At 43.5% G+C, this 11,752-nt stretch overlaps 1 protein-coding gene across 1 annotated transcript; it reads left to right on the forward strand.

Annotated features, from left to right (window-relative positions):
* The first annotated feature begins 2,552 nt into the window (after positions 1-2,552).
* On the forward strand, positions 2,553-7,951 carry F2RL1 (F2R like trypsin receptor 1). The gene is made up of 2 exons (XM_026035388.1): positions 2,553-2,637; positions 6,334-7,951. Exons 1-2 carry the CDS (start codon positions 2,553-2,555, stop codon positions 7,437-7,439), a joined length of 1,191 nt encoding a protein of 396 aa, XP_025891173.1. The 3' UTR covers positions 7,440-7,951.
* The last annotated feature ends 3,801 nt before the right edge of the window (positions 7,952-11,752 follow it).

Raw genomic sequence — 11,752 nt, forward strand, 5'->3', positions numbered from 1 at the left:
TTTACTACAGCTATTCTACTTTTTTTATTATAAATTATTGTGAATTAGAACTAATAGTCTGTGCTTATTTAGTCTGTGTTTATTTAGTAATTCCTAATTTTTCCTTTCGCAATGATAAAATGGCACACCAAGACTGCAAATAGGCTTAACAAATGAGTTGTCCTCAATAAGGATAAGTATGAATAATAAAGGCTTGATGCTGCCCTGTACAACATCCCATTTATTTGAATAGGTCTAAGGCCACATCTACCTTCTCTCAAACACTGTTAAGTCCTGAGGGAGTCCTAATGTGCAGACCTCAAAACGGGAACCTTCCTAACAAATGTTACGCCTGCCGAAAATGTCGGCTTGGAACATTGACTCCTAGCTGAAAGTAAATAAACACGACAAAAGTAGCTGTTCAGAAAAAAAAAAAAAAAAAAAAAAAAAAAAGATACACATTAACTAACTGGCAGCCTTTCCATGGTTGTTAGTCAAGCTCAGATGGAGCACCGGGAGTTACTGTGTGTGAATGCTAAAAGACCACTAGTTTGTTCTAAGGCGGACTGATAAAACTGTCTGGTATTAAAGCTGCCTAACCCTCCCTGCTCTTGGAAGTTCCTACTTTAACTGCTTTTTAATTGCATTGGAAATTCTGAAGGGAGATGATTTTTATGTCAGTTATGAGTTTCCGATTCCTTATGGAAATCTTGCCAAGTTATAAACTTCTGTTAACTCATAGTTCCCATAGCTTCCTTAGTTACTGGAGACTAAGTTCAAGGCTGCCTTGTGTAAAGATGGGTCTGCAGTGCTGCCTACTCCTGCACCCAGCTGCGGGACCTGGACCTGTTTTGGGACAGGCCAGGGCAGATCTGGTTGAGTGGCAGAAAGGAGTCCCTTTCCTTTGTTTCCCTCCCTTCCCATCCTTGCTGGGCGCAGGCAAAATGGGGAAGGAGCTCAAGGCTGCTTGCTTTGAATGAAAAGGGGACCATAAGCCAGACTGCATGGAATAAATCTGGAGAACATAAGCAGTGAAAATCAGGACTGGGCAGTGGCAGACCGCGGGGGAGCACTGGTCGGGATATAAGAAGGAAGACTGAACACTTTCCAGGACTGAAGATCCAAGAGGGAAAACACTGCATATATGTACATGTCTGTCTGAACTGGAGATTAGATAAGAGCTAGATGGGAAGACGAGGACTCCCTGGACAGGGGATCAGGAGCAGGAGGCTGAGTGTGTGTGAAGTGGCTGGTAGCAGAGCCTCACTGCAAGTGAGCGCCAGAGAGCGGCACGGACAGGGCAGACGCGTGGCAGGGAGGCAACTTGTTAATGTGCTAACTTGTACGCTGGATTTTAAATACCTAAAACCTTTTTAAAAACTCCCACTTGTTTGCGCAAACTGAGCGCACTGCTGGTACTGAACTGTGCTGGATTTTATTGTTCTTGGAATTGGTGTTTGCACAGATTAAAGGGTACAAGAGGCTGGTGTGTGCACTGCGCTTAAGGGAGGCTGACAAGTGAAAATATCCCATTATTAACGTTGTGCCACCAAGACAACAATGTAAATGCATTCAGGGTTAAACAAGCGTCCAATACTGCCTGTCTTACATAGGACAACATGGTGAAGACAGTACAAAGCTAGGTAGGCGCAAGGTAACACCTTGAGGCATCGGGAACACACCTGCCTAAAGAAATATCCTTCCAGCCCTTTTCTGAACCAATTTGTGTGTCCTAGGAGTAGTCTGCTAAATTCAGTAAGAAATTCTACATATACCATGATATCCTCTGACTACACAACCATTCAAACAACACTTTTGTTGACTTTACTTGATGCTGATCTGATAATTTATTTATATGCATAATTAGGGTTTTTCTTGGTATTGAAGGATCAGGATAATGAATAGCATTAATGGGACATAATAGAAGTGACTTTCTAATGTATTTTTTTCCTCTTGAAATCTCAGGCATTATTCACAGTATGAGGTCATACTGCAAACAGTGTCATATTTTAAATATGACCTATTACTTCACTTTGTGTGTATATAATATATATATATAATGTATATGTATTTTTTTCCATGCAGCAGATGAACTGGAAAAGTGTGGCCCAGAACACACCAGCTTCCAGCTCCACAGAAGAGTCTGAGGGGACATGGGGTCAAACTATGTGGGATCAAAGTAATATTATTATAATATTATTATTATTATTAATTATATTAAAACCCAGGTGCGCCACCAGGCTCCCAGCAGGCACAGAACCCCGGTGCTCCCCCCTCGGCCGGCGCCCCCGCCATTTCGCAGCGGCCGAGGCGCCCCTGGGGCGTGGCTCCCCCCCGCCATTTCGCGACCCCCGTGGGGCCGTACGCGCCCTCCTCCCAACGCCACCACCATTTTAAGCGCGCCCCGCAGCCCCGCTCGCCCCCAGGGCGGCGGGGGACGAGCGCAGGGCCGGCCCCGCCTGGCGCCGGGCCCGTAGCGGAGGCCGCGCCCTCCGCCCACTCCTTGCTCAGGTATCAGGCGAAACTGGTCGGGCGCGGGGCAGAGCTGCGAGCGCGGCGGGGACAGCGGGAGCATGGCCGGATGCCGCGGGCCGTGCCCGCCGCCGCTGCGGTGGCTGCTGCTGCTGAGCGCGCTGCTGGGAGCCGCCGTGGCCGCAGGTGAGAGTCGGGGCCGGCCGCGGGGTGGGAGCCGGGTCTGCGCGAGCCGGGCCAGGACCGGGCCCCCTCGGGCTCGGTGCCGAAGGAAAGGGAAAAAAACAAATTAAAAACCCCGAACAAGTCGCGAGCGGGAGAGCTCAGCGTTATCTGCTGCCCGGTGCAGCTCGCCCCGAGCCTTTGGCTCCGTGCCCCTGTCCGCCTGGGGAGGTGGCGGGAGCGGCGGCCTCGAGGTGATCCCCAAGTTAATTAACTGCGCCGAAGTCATCTCTCCTCGACGTTATTTCCAACTTCCCAAAGTTAGGGTGTCCTCCTAAACCTGCTGCTTATCGCTGCCAGTTTTTATTATTGCGTAATGTGCATAAGTGCTTTTAAGAGAAGACAGCTATTCATATTTAACTGCCTGAAGGGTCCTGCCGCACTCCCTCTTACAGTAAAACTCGTTGCCGTCTGCACATATGCTCTTTGCACCGTGTCCTCCTATATTTGTTCCTCCTGTACATTAGCGCTTATTTACATAAAAAAAAATGTATGGGGAAAGGCTGTGTAAATAATGGAGCTGAGCTTATGGTAGCTTTTTTTATAAAAAATTCTATATATGGTCATCACCTGTGAGTGAGTACACACCAAGAGTAGATGCGCTTTTCTTGCTTTATTGAGTAATATGTTTTGATTCAAAGATTTAAAAGCTAAATTGATAAGAAACAGGCTTAAAATGTCAACAAAAAAAGGGCTATCTAGCATCTTGTTTGGTTTAAGTCAAACTTGCCCGAAGCACCTGTAGCTGAACTGGCACAGTTGTGCGTGTCAGGAAAGCCTTTCCACTGCCCTTGGAGATGGGCATGGGAGCTCAGCGGCTGACCTGACCGAGGTCAAGCTTTCAACAGGCTTATGGGTTATAGGGAGTCTGTGCTGTGGATCCAAGAACCAGGGGATCTTAACCTCCTTCAATCTAAACTAGTTAGTTTGGGTACTCGCTGCTTTTGGCACTTTTGTGCCTGCAGGATAGTTATAAGCCGTAGTTTGGTATGTGGTAAGTCCTATCTTCTGAACAAATAGGATTTGTGTTGTTTAGGAGTACAGTATGTCTGTCCTCTTGATGCCAAGGACGCTTTTCCTGTGGGCAGATTAGCAAGTCAATTGCATTCTCGGCATGTGAGTCAGGGTGAAACCGTGCTTGGAAAGGAGCTCTTCTCAATTGTTATGGAAAAGGCAAAGAACAGAAGGAGCAGGGAAAGGACACCGAAAATGCACATACCTAACAAAGGATTGGCTCCTCTGAGAGTGCTGCTGCCAAGAGAAACTGGATACTGGAGGCGGTGGTGCCCAGTATCCCGCAGTCAGAAGTTTTGAGGATGGAAATGTAGCATTTCCTACTTAAAATCAGCATTAAGTCAAAACTTGATGTCTTAAATCAAGAGTGTCCATTCAGCTTGACTACATGTAACTTTAAGGAAAAAAAAAAAAAAACCCAACTTTGCTTCTGTTCTGTCACTCTTGGCAAGAGTAGGTCACAAGTGATGTTGCACCATGTTATTTAATAGATTTCTTGTTCTTTCATGTTGCTGTGACACTCTGGTTTTCTTGGTGACCGTGTTTGTTTGCTTTTCCAACCTAGCCTGTGAACATCTCTTTGAAAGCACTGCTTCACACTTGCTCACAAAACATTAGTAAAAGCAAGGCTGGGAATTTACTGTGCTGGTTTGCCATGAAAGGTTCGGTGTTTGGAACTGGGAATATGAATAGTATGACTGGAATTTGATTAAAACTAATTAGTTATTGATGGACAGCTGCTTGACATAGCTCTGTACACTATACTGCTGTACTCTGAGAACAGCTATCAGCTTACAATAATGGCTATGCTTTCAAGTAACTCTGGATTTTTTTTCCCAGCAAAACTAAAAGCATTAGGAAGGATACATTGCTTAGGTATTAATCTTCTACATCTGACACTTATATAAGCAATGATATTCCAGATGGTTTTTATGACTCTTACTATTTACAGTCTGACTGAAGAACTTGGCATTCCTGAAATACACAAATAAATTTGTAATCTTTAGTGCTATAGCTGGCATGTTGCTTGAGGCTTTGAGAGCAGAACTTGTATAATCTGCCTTGATAAACTACGTGTCATACACGCCAAAAAGACTGTTCTTGTTCTTCATTCAAATATATTTTCATTAGAACTGCTGTGTTGTTGGCACAATTAACTTAAACCTAGATTTCATTTAGTCTACTACGAAGTTTTGTCTGTGTAACTATATTGGCAGTACCTTTTTTTTCTAGTGAAGCTTGCCTCTGCCTGGAATTTAGCAGACCCTTGTTAAATGAGCTGGGTAACTTAATTCGAAACATTTAACTCTAGGGAATGCAGACCTGTGCCGTGTTTTACACCTCTTTAGAAGATCGCACAGCCTAGACAGAGCCCTAGGCTTATACATTATACTTTGCAGGAATAACTCAAAAGTAACACTTATCTAAAGTTACAGGGTTTTCTAAAAGCTGTATGGGAAACGTGCATACTTTTGGATAATTTGCATATTTTATTTGTGGGGATCCTGCACTTTAAAGGTTAAGCATTTTTTCCTTCTGAGTAACAAAGGAGCCATCTTCCAGTACTTTTCATGCTTTGTACACAAATCTGTTTGCTCAAGAAGACTGTATTCCTGGGCTTTATGGCTAAAATCATCCACAAATCTTGACAGAAACTGAGATAAAATACTTTTCCCATAGACAGTCACACTCTGGGTTGCTTCAGTTTTGATTGGTGGTTCTATGATTTATGGGACAGAGCCAGTTCACAGAGAGTATCTTTTTGTGCTGTTAAACTTGTTCTCATGAGAGTGCTGTTGGGCATAGAAGATGTCATGGGGGTTTCTGGAGTGAGTCATCCCAAGGCTCTTCACAGGACAGAACATTTGGGAGTCACAGGCTGCCTGACCTACCCTTACGGGCTCCTGGGGCGTTCAGAGGCAGAGCAAAACTGAGAGCTTGCTGGTGTCCAGAACAATCCTAGCTGCCAGTCTGATGGCTTGAACCAAAACTGCAGAGATTACCCAACTACATCTGAACTGAAAGAGATCACAGATGATTAGCCCCATTGTATCTTCATGCATAAAGTTAGTTCACATTTAAATTCAGGTAAAATATAACATTCTTTACAGGTCCGTTGTTCAAATGCCTTCTGCGTTGCACTCTGACAGTTCAAATTCAAGTGAGCCTGATTTTTACTGCATAGTGGTTGGTTTGGAGGCCTTGTCTTAACTGAGGGCACTTCTGGCTGTACTTAAAATTTTGCCACTGGCTCACAATATATGAATCCCAGGACTTGGATAATCTGAGTCTGATAATGGTGCCCCAGGGTACTTGGAACAACTTCTACTTTAACCAGGTCCAGGTGGAAGGAGCATCGGACAGCCATGGTCAATGTGGTATTTTTATATCGGTTGTTTGAGGCAGAAGAGCATTTTGGTTGCTGATGCAACCATCTTCCTTAGCTAGGAATATAGTTGTCTTTTGGTTAGTCAACTAAAATGAGAGCAGGAAAAATTGTCTTTAATTTTTTGGAATTGGAATTCCTTGGAATAGACAGATTATACTGTCTATTTGGAGGGGGAGGTAGACTGTCTGTTTGGAGGGGGAGGTAGAGAGGAAAATGGTGTCTACTTCAATAACTTGTTTGTTTGTTTGTTTTTATAGAGAGAAATGTAACCGGCAAATCAAAAGGAAGAAGTTTCATTGGCCACGTAGTTCCAAATATAAGTAATGGCTCTGAAAAGACATACGAAGTGGATGACTTTGTAGCAAAAGTCCTTACAGGAAAGCTGACTACGGTTTTTCTTCCCATAGTCTATATCATTGTCTTTGTCGTCGGTTTGCCGAGCAATGCCTTGGCACTCTGGGTCTTTTTCTTCAGGACAAAGAAGAAACATCCTGCTGTGATTTATATGGCCAATCTGGCCCTGGCAGACCTTCTTTTTGTTGTCTGGTTCCCACTGAAGATTGCATATCACGTAAATGGCAATAATTGGCTATATGGAGAAGGTCTTTGCAAAGTCCTTGTTGCATTTTTCTATGGAAATATGTACTGCTCCATCCTTTTTATGACGTGCCTCAGTGTGCAACGGTATTGGGTTGTGGTAAACCCCATAGTGCATTCAAGAAAGAAATCTGAAATTGCATTGGGCATCTCCCTTGCTATCTGGATCATAATTGCATTGGGCACCATTCCATTATATCTTGTTAATCAGACTACTTATATTTCACAGCTGAACATCACCACCTGCCATGATGTATTGCCTGAAAATGTTCTGGCTCGTGACCTGTTCAATTACTTCCTCTCACTTGCAATTGGACTCTTCTTATTCCCAGCTATCCTCACTGCTGTAGCTTACATATTAATGATAAAGACTCTGAATGCTTCCATTTCAGACATAAACACTGGAAAGAAACGAAAAAGAGCAATCAAGCTTATTATTACTGTCCTGTCCATGTATCTCATCTGTTTTACACCTAGCAATGTGCTGCTTGTTGTTCACTACTCGCTCCTGAAAACCAATGGCCAGAGCTATTTGTATCTGTCATACATAACTGCGCTGTGCCTCTCTACACTGAACAGCTGTATCGATCCATTTATCTATTACTATATTTCAAAAGACTTCAGAGATAACTTTAAAAACGCTCTTCTTTGCCGAAGTGTGCGAGCAACAAGGAGGATGCAAGTGTCTCTCTCATCGGGTAGATATCCCAAGAAATCCGGTTCTTATTCCTCAAACTCAAACGGAACAACCAAATCAACCTACTGAGCTGGGAGAGAAGTGAACCTTCATTAGTACTTCTTAGAGGATGTAAGTGGCAAAGTTATTTTGTGCAAGAGTCTGAAGAAACAGCTTTGCTTCTTGATTCCCAGTGAAGTCCTAATTTCAGAACTGGTAACCACTTACTCTGTAGGCAGGTGGATCTTCCTACTAGACTGAAAAGAAATCTTGACATTTCCAATGCTCTGTGAAAGTGCTGCTGGCCTTAAAACGAGCTGTGTTTGAAGCCATCTTCCTTCAATTTTGAAGGTGTTAAGATGCAGAACATCTCCAGAATATAGCACACTCTTGCTAGTATATTTAACAGAGAAATTCTGTTCTGTTTGACTTTAATTGTGACATATTAAGCAGTTGAGTGGATTGTTCATATAGGATCTTGCCCTGTGTACCCGTTTCCACTGAACGTTATTTGAAAGCATAGATCCTCCTTTCCTTCTCCCCATTTCACCTTCTCATTGTCGGTCCAGCAGTGTGACTGCTTATTATCCATAGTATAATCTAGTTTTATATTGTTTTCCAAGCTTTCATGTAGTAGTACTAACATGATAGAAGCCTGGTTAGGTTATCCTATTGAGCTGGCAAGCCGAGCTTGTTTTCTGCTAGCACTGAGGTAAATTAAATGTATGAGTTGAGATTATACACGTGGGCCAACTGTTACTAGGTGATTGCCAATACGTGATCTTAAATGGATTTATTTAACAAAATTTTGTTTTTTTGTATAATGTCTTTTAAAAGATATATAAATACAACTTTTTATAACACATTTGAATGGAGTGTTTTCTTTTCTGCACTTAAGTACTCTTCAGTAGGCTGAGTAGCTTCAGTTTACATTACCTGGTTTCAAGAAACAGTGAACTAGAGTTCTGTAGCTGTAGCAAGTATGTGTGTTAGGAAAGATCATCTAATGCTGCACTTAATTAGAGGAAAACTTTCCTGAAAAGAGGTGAGTATGGGGAACAGATAGCTTAAAGCAAATGGTTTGGAACCGTGAAGAAGTAACAAGATACCAAACTTCAGTTGCCTTGTGTTTTTAAAGTATCTTAAATTCTCTTCTATCCACAGTATACGTGACCACTGAGGAACATGGAGTCACATTAATTTTTAATCTGAAAAAGCTGGTACGGTTTTGGTGGTAACTTTTAAATGGATTCTTTCAAATTTTGCTATCCTGTTAAGTTTCACCAAGTTGTAAATTGCGCTAATATCAGTGACTTATCTGAGCCTCAGTTATAACTAGATCCTTTTAAACACAGGCAAACAGAAAAGTCCTTGGTGCACTGAGGAGTGTGAGAGAGCTGGTGTATAGATGGGAAACATTCACCACCTCAAATACGGAGAGCAAGGAAGGGGAGCGTCCCTTATGCTGTGTGGCAATAAACAGGCTATAGGAATGTGCTTTCCCTTGCAGCAGAGCCAAATCCATGTGTTTCCCACTGTAAAACTGAGTAATAAGTGGCACGGAGGAAGGGCGTCCTCCCAGGTGAGGGAAGGCTGCTGGTGCCCTGCCACGTGTCCAAGGGTCGCAAGCTGCACAAGCCAAGGGTTGTGCACTGCACGTGTGCATTTATGCAATACCACAGTGATTTGTAGAGGGTTATTACATTGCTGATAAATGATAGGCTTAAAGTGGCCATTGAGTCCCGTGGAGGACTTGGCTTTGTGAAACTACAGAATTTATCATCTTACATAGCTGTTAATACTGGCTTTATTAAATCCAAAACATTTCCTTCTGTAATGCCCTGGTAGCAATAGCGTAGCTGTCTAAGTGTATTTTAAGACTTTGCTTGCTTTGTACCACTTGCTTTTCTTTAGCGTGCTATGTTTTGAAAACATCCAGTGTGATTTAGTGGGTTTGGTTCCAAATTCTACTCTTTTAACTATGATTTTTTGTTTGTTTGTTTTGTTTTTGTTGTTGTTTCTGTGTCATTCAAAGTGTTCCAAGGCAGGCAAGTATTTCTATGCTTTCTCTTCCTCCTTTCCTGTCATGATGGAATCAGAGTTAGGTGCTAGCTGGCAGTTGCATCACTCTGCTGCAAGTTGTGGAAAGGGCATTGTTGGGTTCCTTTGCCACTTTGCCTTTGCAGCCTTCTTTGCTTCTCGATGGAGAAGGTAAGCTGCAAGTAAGAATCTTTCATCTCTTGTGTGCAGTGACAGTGGCGGTCTGCCAGTGACACGCATAACATGGTCCTGCAGTGTAACTAAAACTTGCCTCATACAGCTTGTAACTAATCAAGAAATTATTTTAAAAGGAGGAACACTTGGTGGAGTAACTACTAACTCCAGAGTAACTAACTCCATTGAAGGAGACCACAGCCATCTAGGTGAAGCTTATTCTTTCAGACTGCTCTCACAAGGAGCTAAAAGCTGTTTAAATTTGGGAGGGAGTTTCTCCCTGTGGACAAATACTGTCATTTCTGCTTATTCTTTCCTGTTTTCATGATACCATGTGGATTTGCCTCTTATTTGAAGGCAGGAGGGAGAACGGAGGTCTCTGTTTTCTACTGCATGTAAGAGAATGACTTCCTCAGCAACAAACTCTTGTGCAGTGTGTCGGAGAAGATGAGGTACTGAGAATTTAGTCAAGCATCCAACTGCTTTAGCAATCTGTTCTCTAAACATTGTTGGGTTTGTCTTACTCTCTTGCCGCCCAAGCACAAAGAAGAGCAAACTAATCTCACTATAAAGAAGGAGAACCCTTATAAGGCTTATTTGGCTGCTTTACCTCTCTGAAACAGAGACAAGTTGTTTTTGGGTTAAATGCTAGCAAGGATTTTTTCCCCCATTTGTAGCTGCATCACACATCCTCATGCTGATTTTGGTATGAAGGGTTAATTCTGTTCCCATTAGTGGAGCAGGTGTAAGTTGGGCTTGTCTGGTACAGAATGTAATAAAAGGGTTGCCAAGGTCAATGAAATGTGCATATGGTTAGAGTTGTTGTCATCAAAGAGTGTCCTCAGGTGTCATGCCACAACAGCGTTTCTTTTCCCACCCTTTGTCAAGCAGTGGTGGTTTATGCAGCTCAGGGATAAAGCAGGTTAGGGAGCTGATTCAACTGAAAACGAGCACTATAGAAAATAATCAATGAAAGAAATCTGAACTTGAATTGGCAGTTATGCATCTGTGTGGCGACAGGGAACGTTGTAGTTCCTTGGACCACCTATTTAAAAATTTTAGATTATGGCACTGGTACCCAGTATGCAAGTGTCCCAGGCCCAACAGTTTGGGCATTCATATTGTCTAACAATGATGTAAAGACTGAAGATGTGTAGCATGTGGGAGTCGTAGCGCGGTGCCCACTATGAGGGCTTTGGGCCTCATGTTTCTTTGAGGAAGTACTTGGTCTGCTGTGTGCACTCTGAACACAGTTAATATACAGTAACAACTCCAAGTGCAAGCACAGTAGCTTGCACAGTAGCGTGGTCATTTTGACTCAAAAATACCCAGAAGAGAATACGGCATCTGTTTTGTCTAATGAATGGTAACCTTCTGTAGGCTGGGAGATAAACATTCTCCAGGGATAATTCTCCAGGGAGATAAACATTACTGGCAATACCAGTACAACAAGCTGCCTCTGCAGTCAGTTCTCTCATCTAGGCCGAAGGAGGTGGAGATACTTTGTATGATGGAAAAATAGTGATTGCGAAGGGTGCCCTGAGTGCACCCCAGAGATGCTGGGCTGACTTGCCTGTGTGACTGGTGCAGTGCCAGCCTGCATGTCCCTTCACAGCCATTTAAGTGTCCCAGCGCCAGCCTCCTGGCTGCCTGCAGCTCGGCCCATCCGGTGCATGCCAGTTGATTTAAGTGAGTGCTTAAATCACGCGGAGTTGTTAGTGCCGGCAGGAGTGTGCAGAGCTGGTGCTATCTGTGATGTGACCGAGTTAATAAATGGTCAGAGTCAAGCTCCAGTGTCTGCGCTCCAGCATAATGGCTGCAGGGATAATCCAAATCGGAGCATGCAACTGGGCCAGGTTCTCCACTTCCATTTCTGCATGTACCTGCTTTGCTCTCCCCTGTGTTGCCAGCTTTTGGGTGCTGTGTGCTGCACAAGGGAGCTTATCTTGAAAGTTCACCTAGGTGCTGTGCTTCACCACAGCAATCTCCCAGCGTAGATAGCCTAAGGGAGAGAGCAGGTAGGATCTCTGACTGCCAGAGCCATGTTAGCAAGAGTCCTAGTGTAGCTGTAACCCAGAGACTGCACTTTTACTGGTACAGCTTTCTCCCCATGGAATTAAGCTTATTGTGAAGCACAGTTTTGCTGCCAACATCGTCCTGGCATTTGGACCTGTACAATCTAGCACACT

This window comes from Nothoprocta perdicaria, unplaced genomic scaffold (assembly GCF_003342845.1).
Source record: "Nothoprocta perdicaria isolate Ctin4 unplaced genomic scaffold, notPer1 scaffold_1, whole genome shotgun sequence".
In the NCBI taxonomy this organism is placed as follows: Eukaryota; Metazoa; Chordata; class Aves; order Tinamiformes; family Tinamidae; genus Nothoprocta; species Nothoprocta perdicaria.